This window comes from Solanum tuberosum, unplaced genomic scaffold, assembly GCF_000226075.1.
Source record: "Solanum tuberosum cultivar DM 1-3 516 R44 unplaced genomic scaffold, SolTub_3.0 scf00821, whole genome shotgun sequence".
Classification (NCBI taxonomy): Eukaryota; Viridiplantae; Streptophyta; class Magnoliopsida; order Solanales; family Solanaceae; genus Solanum; species Solanum tuberosum.
The window spans coordinates 41,192-57,761 of NW_006239777.1; the positions used below are offsets into that span (position 1 = coordinate 41,192).

At 33.1% G+C, this 16,570-nt stretch overlaps 2 protein-coding genes across 2 annotated transcripts; both read left to right on the forward strand.

Annotated features, from left to right (window-relative positions):
* Positions 1-913: 913 nt before the first annotated feature.
* LOC102579964 (12-oxophytodienoate reductase 1-like) lies at positions 914-2,715 on the forward strand. The gene is made up of 2 exons (XM_006367626.2): positions 914-1,432; positions 1,857-2,715. The coding sequence occupies exons 1-2, from the start codon at positions 1,072-1,074 to the stop codon at positions 2,624-2,626; spliced, it is 1,131 nt and encodes a 376-aa protein (XP_006367688.1). The 5' UTR covers positions 914-1,071; the 3' UTR covers positions 2,627-2,715.
* Positions 2,716-11,648: 8,933 nt separating this feature from the next.
* On the forward strand, positions 11,649-13,001 carry LOC102580621 (12-oxophytodienoate reductase 1-like). The gene is made up of 2 exons (XM_006367627.2): positions 11,649-12,124; positions 12,536-13,001. The coding sequence occupies exons 1-2, from the start codon at positions 12,056-12,058 to the stop codon at positions 12,782-12,784; spliced, it is 318 nt and encodes a 105-aa protein (XP_006367689.1). The 5' UTR covers positions 11,649-12,055; the 3' UTR covers positions 12,785-13,001.
* Positions 13,002-16,570: the final 3,569 nt, after the last annotated feature.

A 16,570-nucleotide genomic window follows, 5' to 3' on the forward strand; every position in this document is an offset into this window, starting at 1 on the left:
GGAGAAGATGATGTAAATTAATTAAATACTAATAATAAAGAAATAAAATAACACGTGACACTTTTAAACTAGTTAATGGCAATGAAAACACTGCATCACGCGCCTCATGTGCGTGGTAACAATCCAGACGAGGAAATGGGTCAAAACAGCTCATTTACAAAGATATTAAAAAGTTTTATGGGGTGATAGGACACTTCCAAAGTTAAGGTGTCCTTATGCAAATATGGGACAACTTCAGTGGTGGCTTTATATCTTTTCTCTTGTTCTAATTTATTTCTAGCATTTTACATCCACATTAATGTATCACTCATTCATTACCACAAAATGCCATATCATATCTTTTAAAGAGAGAATAATTGAAAAATGAGCGATGAATTATTAGAAATATTTTTAAATTATTGTCAAATTTAAAAATATCTTTTAATTTGACTAACTATACTTAAATACACTCCTAATATTGCAATATGAGTTAAATAAACCCTTAAATTCTTGTAAAGTTTAAAGTTATTTTCAACATTTTAAGAGTCTCATGTTTTTAAAAGAGATTGATAGCACTTGCTATGTTACATGACAGACCAGGGGTGTATCTAAGTTTAACTAGTCGAGTTCAGAGGTGATTTCAATATTTTTATTATTTTTATTTACGCATGTTTGATTGGTTAAAATATTTGAAAAATAATTTTTTTTTCAGGAAAATAAGCTACTCATTGGAAGTGACTTCCCTAATAAAAAGTAACGTAAATAAGTTTTATAAGTGACAATTTAAGTTCATCACATGGCATTCCTAATCTCCAGCTAGTAGTGTCTAGTTCATCACATGGCATTCCTAATCTCCAGCTAGTAGTGTCTAGTTCATCACATGGCATTCCTAATCTCCAGCTAGTAGTGTCTAGTTCATCACATGGCATTCCTAATCTCCAGCTAGTAGTGTCTAGTTCATCACATGGCATTCCTAATCTCCAGCTAGCAGTGTCTAGTATTCACCAAATTTATCCTTTGTTATAAATGTATCCATAATCATTACAAGCTGATTAACAAGAAAGTTTGCACCACTAACAAAAGCAAGAATTAATGGAAAATAAAGTTGTTGAAGAGAAACAACACATGAATATCCCTCTAATGACCCCTTATAAAATGGGAAACTTTCATTTATCACATAGAGTTGTATTGGCACCATTATCAAGGCAAAGATCTTATGGTAATATTCCTCAACCACATGCTATACTTTATTACTCACAAAGAAGTACAAAAGGTGGGCTTCTAATAGGAGAGGCCACAGTTATTTCTGAGACCGGTAGAATGTGCAATGATACACCTGGTATATGGACAAAGGAGCAAGTAGAGGCTTGGAAACCAATTATAAATGAAGTTCATGCAAAAGGGGGAATCTTCTTTTCCCAAATTTGGCATGCTGGTAGAGTTTCCAGCAAAGGTAAATGACTTTTCTCCCATGATTTTAGATATTTTATCAAAGTCATATTTGATGCTTCTGAGTGAAATATATGTATCACTAAAAATGTAACTTTTGTGGAACTTAACTAGAGCTAATTTCTCAAATGATCACTCAACTGACTATTTTCTATAGATTTTGGAATCAACAAGTACGATGACTTTTTGAGATGATAATTTTTAGTTGATAAAACAACCATTCTTAACTGACTCCTTTTCTATAAAATTTGGAATAGAAAAGAAGATTGACTTTGTGAGATGATAATTATTAGTAGTTTATAAATCAACCCTTCTTAACTGACTCATTTCTACATATTTTGGAATCTAGAAAAAATGTGACTTTCTGAAATAATAACCTACTAGTTAGTTGATGATTCAACCTTTTTTAACTAACTTCCTTTCTACAGATTTTCAGCCCAATGGACAGGATCCTATCTCCTGCACAGACAAACTATTAGCACCTCAAATTCTTTCCAATGGCATAGATGTTGCACACTTTACACCACCACGACGGTTGACAACAGATGAAATTCCTCAAATTGTTAACGAATTTCGACTTGCTGCTAGAAATGCAATTGAAGCTGGATTTGATGGAGTTGAGATCCACGGTGCTCATGGCTATCTAATCGATCAATTTATGAAAGATCAAATCAATGATCGAAATGATAAATACGGAGGATCCTTAGAGAATCGTTGTAGATTTGCACTAGAAATAGTTGAAGCAGTTGCAAATGAGATAGGATCTAACCGAGTTGGTATAAGGATTTCCCCATTTGCAAATTATAATGAATCAGGAGACACCAACCCCAGTGCTTTGGGACTTTACATGGTGGAATCGTTGAACAAGTATGATATCGCGTATTGCCACGTAGTTGAGCCTAGGATGAAAACAGCTTGCGAAAAAATTGAATGTGGTGAAAGCCTTGTACATTTGAGGAAGGCATATAAAGGTACTTTTATAGTAGCTGGTGGTTACGAGAGAGAAGATGGAAACAGAGTTGTGGTTGAAGATGGAGCTGATCTTGTTGCATATGGACGTTTATTCATATCTAATCCAGATTTACCAAAGCGATTTGAGCTAAATGCTCCTCTTAACAAGTATAATAGAGAGACATTTTATACGTCAGATCCTATTGTTGGCTATACTGATTATCCAATTCTAGAAACTATGACATGATTGGATTCCTTGGTAACTAATGATCAGAAACTATATTGTAATGAATCTATCAAGTTTTATTGAAGAAATATAATTTCAGTTTCTTTTCATTATGCCTCAAGTTAAAATATGGTTATCAACTGTCTTTGAAGATATTTGCGAATTCGTAAAATTTCAAATTCTACATATGTAGGTTCATTTGTGAAATTTAAATGTTAATTTACTTCCCCTATCTTATAATTTACTTTCTTAACGAATTAAAATGTGAATTTTAATCATATATCTTTAAACATTTGGAGTTCAAATAGTGGATTTTGATGGGAAATTCAAATTATGGTTGGAAGCAGGGAAGATCAAGGCTCACTCACCCTTGTTGTAGTTGTTGTAAATTTTGATTTTGATGATTGACAAATCAGATGAACAGATCTGATATCTCCAATGCTTTCACATAAAGTCAAATATTACCGTTGTAATTTGTAAAGCATATCATTTTGCACATTTGCGGTGGGGCAGTGTTCACTAGGTTCTTATGTATTACAGTATTTATTTTAGAGTCTGTATCAACTAGAGGTAGTTAGTTGGTTAAAGAACGTGGGCAATAGAGTTTTTGCAAAAAGTCTTGTAATAGAGTAGATACTAAGGTAAAAGTCTTACAAAAGAATTATCTCAATTTATTTATTTTTAAGTAAAATGATTATTTGTTTCAATTATATATTTCTGTTTTGGGGAATCCAAATCTAAATAACTTAGTTAATTCTATTTATTTTAGCTAAATAAAAGAAAGATTTAACCAAAGTAATGAAACTCAAGTAATGTATTTTTATAAAAAGAAAAAATTAGTGTGTTTTTTTATAATGCACTATTTATTTCAACTATGCATTATTCTTCTTCGGATCAAATTGTAAAATATTTGTTTGAAAATTTATTTTTTCTTTGTATCTTTTTTAGATACAATGATTATTTGTTCTAAGCGTGTATTTCTTCTTTTCCTGGCAAATATGTAAAAAGAACTTAATTAGAATAACATTATCTTTTAGTCAAATATAAAAATATAATCAAAATATTTATTCTAGACTTTTTATAATAAATTTAGCCAGAAAAAAACTGATTGAGAAGGTAAAAATATTTATTTATTCTTTAAAGACGTCACATGAATAAAGTATCTGCAAAACAGCACATGTAACACATTTTCGTTAGCTGCCAGCATTTAAAGGGGATCATATACACTTTGAGCAAAGCAATCAATACTTGTGACATCGGATTCCAATCAACTTATTTGTTCTAATTTATTTCTTTTTCTAGCATTTTACATCCACATTAATGTATCTTTTTTTAAAAAAAAAAAATTGGACCATTTTATTAACGGAGAAGGGCCTAAAATGCCCCTCAAGTATTTAAATTGGTACAAAAATACCCTTCATCCACCTATCCGTCCTAAAATATCCCTGACGTCCACCTTTTGGTCCTAAAATAATTTAATGATATCTTCCTATTGACTTATTTTAAATCAACCCCAATTCATTATAACGTAACTCAACTCATAAATGGGAATCCAACTAAAATCCATACTTACTGCGACTGATTGTCCATCTAAAAATATTATTATTTTCATTTATATAAAATTTCTCTCAATTATCCAAATGTCTTGTTCATTTTCTATTTTATTCCTTTTTTAATCTCTTATTTTTAATTAGGATATCTGGGACTCAAACTTGAAATGAACTCACATATTTATATTCTTTTAATTAGTATTATTGTCAGATGGGATGAGTGTGGGGATACAAGAAATGATTATTTTTATTCTTTTATTTTTAATTTTGGGTACACATAAAAAAATGTAATATTTCTACATATTTTCTTGATTAAGTCATCTTTTATTGAACTAATTATTTCTATATGAATGCATCATTATTTCCTCCCTTTTTTTCTCTCTTGTTTGTCATAAATTAAAAAAAATTGTGGACAAGATCCAAATAGAAAAAAAAAAAAAAGAAAAAAGGAAGAGATAGGATGTGAAGGGTCGGGGAGAGAGTAGTTTAGAGAGTAGATGCCTAACCTTTTTATAATTTTAAATTACTATGAAATTCAAAATCAAGTCGATCATGTGAGCTTATATATTAAGTAATTTCAAATTATTTTAACGTAAAAGGGCCTAAAATGCCCTTAAACTATGAGATTCGGTACAGTATTACCCTCCATCCACCTAATGAGAGTGATCCGTTAGACATAAGGGTATTTTTGAGCCGAAAGGTGGACGTCAGGGGTATTTTAGGGCAGATAGGTGAATGGAGGGTAATTTTGTACCAATTCAAATACTTGAAGGACATTTTAGGCCCTTCTTTGTTTTATTAATAAAGAAAGTTTGCAAACTCAAAACAAATAAACATAAGAAATACAAGAGGTCATCCCACAATAAAAAAGTGAGGTTTCCTAAAAAGTGCTCAGCTTCTTCTTTGTTTCTCAGGTTGTCTCTGCCGCTCAAAATGCTCGAGAGTTTCAATCTCCGACTGATCAACATCCTTCGCAATGGAGACTGCCTAACTGTCCTGCTCAGCTTGTAAAAATACATTTCTGACCCGTGGATTCAATGTAAATACCCCTTTAAGCTTGCCACAAACTTTATTGTAGTTATCATAGTTGTGTAACTCTATGTCTGTTTCTTTGCTTTCCATGTTAATGACTGTTAGTAATGCTGATTCTCCTTGTCCTTATTCAAATTGCTGATATTTGTTGTTTATCCATGTTTAAAACCCCTCTTGCTTTCCTCGGTAGCTGATAGAACAACTGATACTGTAATTTACCTTCTTGATCTATTGTTGTGTTTGTGATGTCCCTTTATATGTGTGTTATCTGGGTATTACTCTCATGAATCTCCTCTACTCTTTCAATTATTTCCCACGGTATTTTCCATTCCCCTCTAATCATTATTTTTAAGACTTAATGAGTCAGTCTCTAGAAATATGTTAGCATAACTCTATTCTTTACAGTATCTCAGAGCTTTCTAGATTGTTGTTACCTCAGCCACTAAGTTAGTGGCAAATCCTATTCTTTTGCTTTCTGCATACAGTAGATCCCCGCTACTATCCCTCAAACAAAAGCCATAAGAATTCATCCCTGGGTTACTTCTACTTGCTTCATCTGTATTACATTTTATCCAACCCTCATTTGGCCTTGTCCACCGCACAATGTGATAAAATAGCGTGGGTTTGCATATTTGTAGTAAATCAAACATCTCACTCCATTGAAGAGGAATGTTTTTGAGCCATTGATATTTGGCTTTTATCAGCTGATGAACTATCATTTGACATTGACTGAACATTTTATCAAACGATGCCTTCTTGTCATGTTTGATTGAGTTTCTCATTTTCCATAGTTCCCACGTGATAATCGCTGGAATGGCCTTCATGATTTGTTGCAATTTTGGGTTTCCTTCATATTCCCACCATTTAAAAAATGAATGGTGTAGTTGAATCCCATCAATATCCAAACATGCACAAGAAGTGGACTGCTTCCATAGCCTTTGAGCTATGGGAGCGGTTAGCAATAAATGAGCCATGGTTTCCAATTCCCCCTTCTCACAGCAGTAACATTTAGATATTATATGCATCCTCATTCTTCTCAACTTATCATCTGTTACAATTCTTTTCTTCCACACCCTTCATAGAAAGAAAGAAAATTTAAATGGTAAACCTTTAATCCAAATGCAATTCATCCAGTCAGTTGTTTCTCTCTTGGTCCTTAGCATGTGATAAGCTGATTTGGCTGAAAAAACTTCTGTTGAATTTCCTATCCACCACGGCTTATCATTCAGAGCATAGATGTTAGACTTGATGTTTTTAACTATGTGAGATATCATTTCCTCTGAAATATGTTCATGCAATTTTTCTATTTTCCAACTTCCATTTCTAATGAGCTCTTTTACCTCTAATTCCTCCTCCCCCGCACTTTCTCCTTCTGGGAAAAATAACGCCCCTTGTTTTGTCCAATTATCGTACCAGAAACTTGAATTCCCTGCTTTAACTTGCCACCAAATTTCATGCTCCACCTCTTCCCTTACTAATAATTTCCTCCACACATGAGATGTTGCAGAATTCCTAACAACTGTAGGGTGTAATTTCTTACAATACTTATTGCGCATATAGTTACTCCATAATGAAGAAATGGACACCTTGAACCTCCACCATAGTTTGACAAACATAGCATTATTAACATCATGGAGAGATCGAATCCCAAACCCTCTTCTGCCTTAGGGTAACACATGTCATTCCAAGCTACCCAATGTTTTCCTTTTATACTTCCTGTATTTCCCCAAAAGAATTTTGCAAAGATCTGATGTATCTGTTCAATAATTTTCTTGGGGGGATTCATAGCAGGTAAAAGATAAAGTGGTAGCGATTGAAGAACATGGCTAATAAATATGTACTTACTTCTAAAGGATAGAAATTTATTCTGCCCAGACAAAATTCTTTGAGCCACCTTCCTCACCAAGTCTTCGAAGTAACTATTGATCTTTCTTCCATAAAACACAGGGCATCCCAAATAAGTGAAAGGGAAATTACCTTGTCTTATCCCAGTGAGTTTTCTCATTCTGATTGCCACTATCAAGGGGGCCTTGTCATAGAGATAGAAAGCACTCTTAGCCTTATTGATCATTTGACCAGATACTTCTTCATAATTTCTTATCATTGTCATCATCTTAATGACTGAAGGTCTATCCCCTGAACAAAATAATATTGTATCATCTGCATATGACAGATGGTTTATAGTTGGACTCCATTTTGGTAGACCATACCCTTTATAATCGTTATCACTGTGTAAGTTGTCTAAACCTCTGGCCAAAACTTTTGCCACAATGATAAATAGTGTTAGGGACAAAGGATATCCTTGTTTAAGACCTTTAGAAGACTAAAAGAAACTATTAAGCTGGCCATTAATGAGGATTGAATACCAATTACTCGAGATGAGTCTTCATACCATATTAATAATTACCTCCGAAAAACTAAACTTTCGCAGCACCTTCGTTAGGAAAATCCAGGACACTCTATTATACGTCTTAGCCATATCTAACTTCACAACCACATTAATATGTTGATTTCTCAGGTGAATATCCCTAATTATTTCTTGTGCCAACAATACATTTTCAGTTATGCTCCTTCCTTTAACGAAACCTGATTGGGTGGGAGATATAATCTTAGGTAACACCTCCGTTATTCTATCATGCACCAATCTCGATATAATCTTGTTTATAAAAGAGCTCAAACTAATTGGCCTCATGTCTGAAAAATTGTTAACATCCTCATTCTTTGATAATAAAATCATATTGGTGTGAGTAATAAGATTTGGCAGCGTTTTCCCACAAAAAAATGCAATCACTAATCTGGTGATATCAGCTCCTACAATTTCCCAGCAGGACTGAAAGAACAAGCCGGAAAAACCATCTGGTCCACTCACACTCTCTCCATTAAGCTCAAACACCACCCTTTTTATCTCCTTTTGTGTAGGAAGCTTTATCATTTTTTCATTTTCCTCTTCTGTGATCAACTTAGGCATATGTTTCAGCATTGAGTAATCTTGAGATGTCTCATCTGCCTTAAATTGCTCTGAAAAGTAATAGACTACTGCTTGCCCTATTTGCTGGTTTGTTTTCACCATCACCCCGTGCTCAATTACATATCTCTGCTAAATGTAACTTTTTCCTTCTTCCTTTAATATAAGAATGGAAGAATTTAGTGTTTCTATCTTCATCCACAAACCATTTCATTCCCCCCTTTTGCTTCTAATATTCTTCTTCAATCTTGAGGTATTTTCTCAATTCTCCCTCCATTCTACTCAGCTCCGCCCTATTTTCTACTGTAGAAAAAATCTCCAATTGAGTCTCCTTAACCTTGATCATATCCTCAACAGTAGCAATTTGTTGGAAAATGTTACCAAAGACATCCCTACTCCATTAGCTAAAGCTCTTTTTACCCTTTTCAGCTTAGCATGAACCTTCAAAAAAGGGCTACCAGTAAACTCAATCCTCTAGTGTTGTTGTACTACTTCCTTGAATTGATGGTGTTTAGTCCAAAAATTCAAAAAACGAAAAGGTTTCACCAATGGTTCCTCTTCTGTATCACAAATCAAATGAAGAGGAGCATGATCTGATCCCTGTCTAATTAAATGATGAACTTCACTAGATGGGAATTCATCTGTGAACAAAGCATTCAGTAAAATTCTATTCAATCTCTTGAATATACAAGTTTCCTCTATTCGTCCATTCCATCAAGTATATTTACTCCCTGAAAATTTCACCTCAGTCAACGCACAATTGCTAATACAAAGAGCAAAATCAGTAGCCTCCTATTGAGTGAATTCAAGGCCTCCCAATTTCTCTTCCTTATTAATAACTACATTAAAATCACCCCAACCATCTAAGGTATCCGCCAATCTTCTGCGATACCTTTTAATTCCTCCCATAATTCTAATCTATCCAACACATTACACCTAGCATATACTGATGAAATAATGAAAGACCTATTGTTTTTACAAAATTTCATAGATATGTGTTGTATAGAATCCATAAGCAAAGTACCCTCCCAATCATCCCTCCAAAAGATTCAATTTTTCCCGAAACAGTTAGCTAGGGCATTATCAAAACCTAACTTTCTTTTGTATTGGTCTAACTCTAATGGATCCTGAAAAGGTTCCATTAAAGCTACAAATGAATAGTGATGTCTACTATTAAGATCCATCAATCTCCCAAAAGAATTTTGAGTGTTAACGAATCTAATATTCCAAAAAATAGCCTTTTCAATCATTTATCACTATTGGAATATTTGTCCTTGCTACTCCTTGTTTTGACTTGAAGCGGAATGGTGGGTTTTTCTCTTTTTGCCTTCAAACTATTCATGTGCCTTGGAGATAAGTCCCCTGCTATACTGATCTGCTGGATATTATAATCCATTTAGTCATCTTCTTCTGATACTTTTCTATGTTGTATTTCTTCCTCTGATTCGTCAATTAGGTTTGGAGCTTCTTTTCGTTGTACCTCTGGATAATTTTTCTTCATCATTTCATCACTTCTTATTACAATATTATCCTGTTGGTGTTCCTTCTCATGCATACTACCGCCGTCAACAGTAAGGGGAGTATTCACTCCCATGTTGCTAGATATTTCCTCAGATCCTCCATTCTTTAACAATATATACAAATTTTCTGCCCATATGTTAATGTGATTGCCTTATGCCCCTGGTGATGTTCTTTTTTTTGTTTTCCAAAGGAACTTTCGACCCATTCTTTGGATGATTCTTTCACTACGTGTTCACTTTGCCTGTCTGATGCTTGGCCTTCTCCTCCTTTAGAGCTCTCCATCATTTAACCTTCCTTTTCATCTTTCTTTAAAGCTTCAAATTTGTTTCCGGTTGGTATTTCCACCTTGGCCCAAACTCTATTTGGCTGCTTTGTCCACCCTCCCTTTTTAGTTTTTGGTTCGTCAAAATTTTTGATCTTCTCCATTTGTTGAGGTGCATTCCTTTCTTCCATCCTATCACTGTCTTTTTCTCGATTATATTTGTTCTCCTTTTCCTCTTTCGCATCTGCTTCCATATTATTCTTCTCCTTCTTTGGATACAATTCTGGATGTTCCATGTAACATTGTTGCTCATCATGTCCTTGTATCATGCATGTCTTACAGTATTTTGGAACGTAGTCATACTTTATTCTCACCCACTTCTCCATTATCTCCCCATTAGTTTTCTTCATGCCTATTTTGATTCTTTTGGGAAATTCTCCGAGCAAATCCACCTCCATTTTGACTCTAGCACAACTGGGTCTTGTTTGGTTCCTTGTCGCCATGTCAACCTGTAAAGGTTTACCCACTGTCGCTGCCAATGAGAACATCGTTTCTCTACCAAAAAAAATTTGATGAGAGAAATGGAAAGGATATCCAAGCAATGGCTATAGTCGTCTCTTCTTCGGGATCAAACATTGGATCCCACTTCAATGTTCTCATAGGGAAAGAGCAACTCCTTTGTGCAATGTAGAAAGCTGGTTTGGACAGTAAGTGCACATAGTCCTCCATTAAAGTTGCTCGAATGAGGACATGCCTATTGCTAAGCAGCCCAATTTTGCATTCCCCCTTGAGCTCACACTGTTTTGGAATCAGTTTCCTCAAATCTTGAATATCCGGCCATTCAAATGAAAATTTTCCAACTACAACATATTCCAAATTTTCATTAATTATCATCTGCTTTATTTCCTCCTGCTCCCATAGTATTGTAGGTTCCCCATGTAGGTATGATATTTGCTTCAACGATATTGGTTTAGTATCGAGTGATATTGGTTTTAGTTTGTCCGCATACGAAATAAAGGGATTTGAGAGTAAAGCGGGTTGACCAACCTCAGTGGGAGGTTAGCCACCGGCTGTAGTGGCCATTACCACCGGAAAATATTGAAAAGTATGATCTTCCTAGAATTATTAGTCGTGTTTTATTCAACTTTGGGAGTTAATTTTCGTTCATAGGAAAATTAGTCCCTAATCAGTGATCCACATTAATGTATCACTCATTCATTACCACAAAATGCCATATCATATCTTTTAAAGAGAGAATAATTGAAAACTCAGCGATGAATTATTAGTTTCATTTTTAAATTATTGTCAAATTTAAAAACATCTTTTAACTTGACTAATTATATTTAAATACACTTTCGATCTTGCAATATGAGTTAAATACACTCTTAAATTCTTGTAAAGTTTAAAGTTACTTTCAACACTTCTCTCGATATTTTATGAAGAGTCTCGTGCTTTTAAAAATGTTTGAGACCACTCGCGCTATGTCATGTTACACATATCTAAGTTTAGTTAGTCAAGTTTAGAGGTGTTTTCAATACTTTTTTTTTTAATTTACGCATATTTGATTGGTCAAAATATTTGAAAAATAATTTTTTTTCAGGAAAATAAGCTACTCATTGGAAGTGACTTCCCTAGTAAAAGTAACGAAAATAAATTTTATAAGTGATAATTTAAGTTCATCGTCTCCTTCCCACTCACACAACATTCCTAATCTCAAGCTAGCAGTGTCTAGTATTCACCAAATTTATCCTTAGTTATAAACCTATCCATAATCATTAGAAGCTGATTACAACAAGAAAGTTTACACCACTAACAAAAGCAAGAATTAATGGAAAATAAAGTTGTTGAAGAGAAACAACACATGAATATCCCTCTAATGATCCCTTATAAAATGGGAAACTTTCATTTATCACATAGAGTTGTATTGGCACCATTATCAAGGTAAAGATCTTATGGCAATGTTCCTCAACCACATGCAATACTTTATTACTCACAAAGAACTACAAAAGGTGGCATTCTAATAGGAAAGGCCACAGTAATTTTTGAAACTGGCATAGGGTATAAAGATATACCTGGTTTATGGACAAAGGAGCAAGTAGAGGCTTGGAAACCAATTGTAAATGAAGTTCATGCGAAAGGAGGAATTTTATTTTCCCAAATTTGGCATGTTGGTAGAGTTTCCAGCAAAGGTAAATGATTTTAGACATTTTTTGTCAAGTCATATTTGATGCTTTTGAGTGAAATATATGTATTACTAAAAATGTAAATTTTGTGGAAATTAACTAGAGCTAATTTCTCAAATGATCACTCAACTACTCCTTTCTATAGATTTTGGAATCGACAAGTAGGGTGACTTTTTGAGATGATAATTTTTAGTTGATAAAACAACCATTCTTAACTGACTCTTTTTCTATAGATTTTGGAATCGAAAAGATCAAGATTGACTTTGTGAGATGATAATTATTAGTAGCTGATAAATCAACCCTTCTTAACGGACTCATTTCTACATATTTTGAAATCGAGAAAAAATGTGACTTTCTAATGAAATAATAACTACTAGTTGATAAATCAACCTTTCTTAACTAACTTCCTTTCTACAGATTTTCAGCCCAAGTGCTTTGGGACTTTACATGGTGGAATCGTTGAATAAGTATGATATCGCGTATTGCCACGTAGTTGAGCCTAGGATGAAAACAGCTTGCGAAAAAATTGAATGTTCTGAATGCCTTATACCTTTGAGGAAGGCATATAAAGGTATTTTTATAGTAGCTGGTGGTTATGATAGAGAAGATGGAAACAGAGTTGTGGTTGAAGATCGAGCTGATCTTGTTGCGTTTATTCATATCTAATCCAGATTTACCAAAGCGATTTGAGCTAAATGCTCCTCTTAACAAGTATAATAGAGTGACATTTTATACGCTAGATCCTGTTGTTGGCCATACTGATTATCCAACTCTAGAAACCATGACATGATTGGATTCCTTGGTAACTAATTATCAGAAACAACATTGTAATGAATCTATCAAGTTTTATTGAAGAAATATAATTTCAGTTTCTTTTCGTTAAGCCTCAAGTATGGTTGTCACCCATCTTTGAAAATACTTACTATCATGAAATTTCAAATTTGAGGACATTGTAGAGGGGTTCAATTGTGAATATAAAATTTCATGACAATGATTATTTTTTCGATTGTATAGATTGAAATTGTTGAAGCCAATTTTGGTGAAGATTTGTGTTACACACTTGAACACAAATCAATTGAAATGAAATATGATGAACCCTTGTCTACATACAACCTCAAAGATGGCTCAATTATTAAAGTAACATGGTATGTTGATTCACCTTAGTTAAATTTGGATTATAAAGGCTTCTACAAATACTGTATAGTGATACTACATTTAAGTTAAGTATTTTTTAAAAGTTTATGAAGTAAGTCCAAGAATATGATCATGTATGGATGAACATCTTTATTATTATCCTTAGTAACTAGCGATTGGAAACATCATTGTAATGAACCTATCAAGTTCTATTGATTTCTTTTTGTTAAGCCTCAAGTAAAAATACAGTTATCACATGTCTTTAAAAATATTTGCTATCGTGAAATTTCAAATTCTACATGTAAAGTTTCAAGACATTAATGTCAAGGGGGGTTCACTTGTGAAATTTAAATGTTAATTTACTTTCTCTATCTTATAATTCACTTTCTTAACCAATTAAATGTGAATTTTGATGGGGAAATTTCAAATTATGGTTGGAATCAAGGAAGATAAATGCTCACTCACCCTTAACGTAACTGTTGTAAATTTTGATTTTGATGATTGATCGATCAGATGAACGGATTTGATATCTCCAATGATTTCACGCAAAGTCAAATATTACAGTTGTAAAGCATATCATTTTGCACAGTGGGGTAGGGTGGTAGGGCAGTCTAGCAATAGGACCACGATGTCTTTTTTCCTTCTTGACCAATGAAAAGAGTTTAAGGGTTTAAAGAGTATTTAATACCATTTGCATATGACTTCCAATTTTCATAATCATTAATTCATTAGGTAGTCATTTGGAAATAGCGCGTGTGGCACATTTTTATTGATTGTTAGCGTTTAGAGAGATTGTGACTATTAAACTAACAAATCAAAAGGGATAATTAAGCAAAATTTAAATTTGCACCACAAAAAATTTAAATTTTAAATTTGGATAAAATTTGCCAAATTCAAGGGACTTCGATTTATTTCACCAAAATTTTTGGGTAAAGGGTCTGAAAAATACTTCAATTTTGGTCGAAATTGTTGTTACGATACCAAATTTTATGGAGGACCTTTTACCCCCTACACTATTTAATAGTGTATTTTAAAGGTATATATGTGTCCACGTGGACACATTACTATTTAAAATGGTGCAATATTTATGATGTCCACATAGACACATATATACCTTTAAAATACAGTATTAAATAGTACATGGGGGGTAAAGGTCATTTTTAAAGTTTGGTATCGAACAACAATTTTGGCCAAAGTTAAAATATTTTTCAGATCATTTTCCCAAAAAAATTATATAGTTATTCACCGATAACGATAGGCGATAAGTATTACTACTATTCATAGCAAAACAACAAAAGAGAAGACTTCAAAAATATAAACTTTGCTTCTTATATTTGAGTTCCTCTCTTGTCATCTAGTGAGAAATAATACTCTCCGTCTCATATTAGATTGGGTATCTTATTAAAAATATTTGTCTCATATTATCTGATCATTTATTAAATTAGGATATAATTAATTATTATTTTCTCATTTTCCTGCTATAATTAATTTGACCTTTGGAGGTCTAAACAAATTTTAAAGATCTAAAATTTCTTTTTCCAAGAGGCTAATCAATATAAACGAAGAGCAAAATAGTAAATTGATCAATTTATTAATAATTTCTTAATTATCGTGTAAAATAGAAAATATCAATCTAATACCGGACAAAAGGAGCAGTGAAAAACAAACTATTATAATTATTATTGTGACATCGAATCCAATGAAGCTATTTCCTCTAATTTATTTCTAGCATTTTACGTCCACATTATTGTAGAACTCATTCATTACCACAAAATACATTATCATCTTTCCTATCAAATAAATAAAGACACATAATGGAAAATTTCAGAAAATATTTATATTTAGAAAAAATAATTAGCTCCTAATTACAAAAATAAGGAAAGTAGCTTTTTAAATAAATTTAAGAGAAATAAGTTTTATAATTAACAGTTCAAATTTATTGTCTCCTCTCCACCCACCTATATATCCTCCCTAATCCCAGCTAGCACAGGTACCACACCTTGTATGTATTATTCATTGGCACGAATACCACGCCTGATATGACATATCATCAATTGGCTCGAGTACCACACTTGATACAAGTTGTCATTTGGTTGGATTGTGTCCATTATTCACCAATTTCACCTTTGTTATAAATATATCCATAATCATTACCAACTCATTAACAAGAAAGCTTACACCACTAGCAAGAATTAATGGAAAATAAAGTTGTTGAAGAGAAACAATACATGAATATCCCTCTAATGACCCCTCTAACCCGAGTGCTTTGGGACTTTACATGATGGAATCGTTGAATAAGTATGATATCGCGTATTGCCACGTAGTTGAGCCTAGGATGAAAACAGCTTGCGAAAAAATTGAATGTTCTGAAAGCCTTGTATAATAGAGAGACATTTTATACGTATCTAATCCAGATTTACCAAAGCGATTTGAGCTAAATGCTCCTCTTAACAAGTATAATAGAGAGACATTTTATACGTCAGATCCTGTTATTGGCTATACTGATTATCCAATTCTAGAAACCACGACATGATTGGATATCCTTGGTAACTAGTGATCAGAAACAACATTGTAATGTATCTATCAAGTTCTATTGAAGAAATATAATTTCAGTTTCTTTTTGTTAAGCCTTTAGTATGGTTGTCACCCGCTTTAAAAATACTAATTACTATCATGAAATTTCAAATTTGAGGACATTGTTGAGGGGTTATGACTATCTTTTATATGGTATAGATTGAAAAATACTAATGTGCTTCGTGAAAATTGGGCCCTCCCTCTAACAGTTAGCCCATGACCTTCTATTTTAGTTCAATGAAAATATTGTTAGATGTTAGGTGGTGTTATGTAATATATTTGTGGTAATAAAAAGTTATATCAGAAAAATATCACAAATCTTTTATAAAGAAATGAAGATTTGAATGATGAGAATGTTTGGTGAGTAAGAGGAGAATGGTAGAGTAGCAGACACATTATCCAATGAGTTTTGAAATGTGCGTCATTACTTTTAAAGATTCTTTTATTTTAGCCGACATGGTGGGTTATTATTTTTAAGTGAAGAGTTGAATAATGTGAATGTTTGGTGGTTAAGAGGAGAAGGGTAGAGCAGCAGACACATCATCCATCGAGTTTTGAACAGTCCGTTATTGACTTTCAAAGATTTTTTTTTAGGTGACATGATGGGTTATTATTTTTAAGAATTTTCCTCCTCACCTTTTTATAGTATTTTTTGTGATCTACATACAAGCTAATTAGACGAATATTCTTATCATATTTACTAAATCCCTATATACTTTAAAATAATTGCATATCCCTCTCCTC

Bases quoted from the DNA above. Each gene is read 5' to 3' on its own strand.
- LOC102579964 (XM_006367626.2), top strand. From the start codon at position 1,072: ATGGAAAATAAAGTTGTTGAAGAGAAACAACACATGAATATCCCTCTA. The intron at 1,433-1,856 runs GTAAATGACTTT...TCCTTTCTACAG, and splicing joins TGGTAGAGTTTCCAGCAAAG to ATTTTCAGCCCAATGGACAG.
- LOC102580621 (XM_006367627.2), top strand. From the start codon at position 12,056: ATGAAGTTCATGCGAAAGGAGGAATTTTATTTTCCCAAATTTGGCATG. The intron at 12,125-12,535 runs GTAAATGATTTT...TCCTTTCTACAG, and splicing joins TGGTAGAGTTTCCAGCAAAG to ATTTTCAGCCCAAGTGCTTT.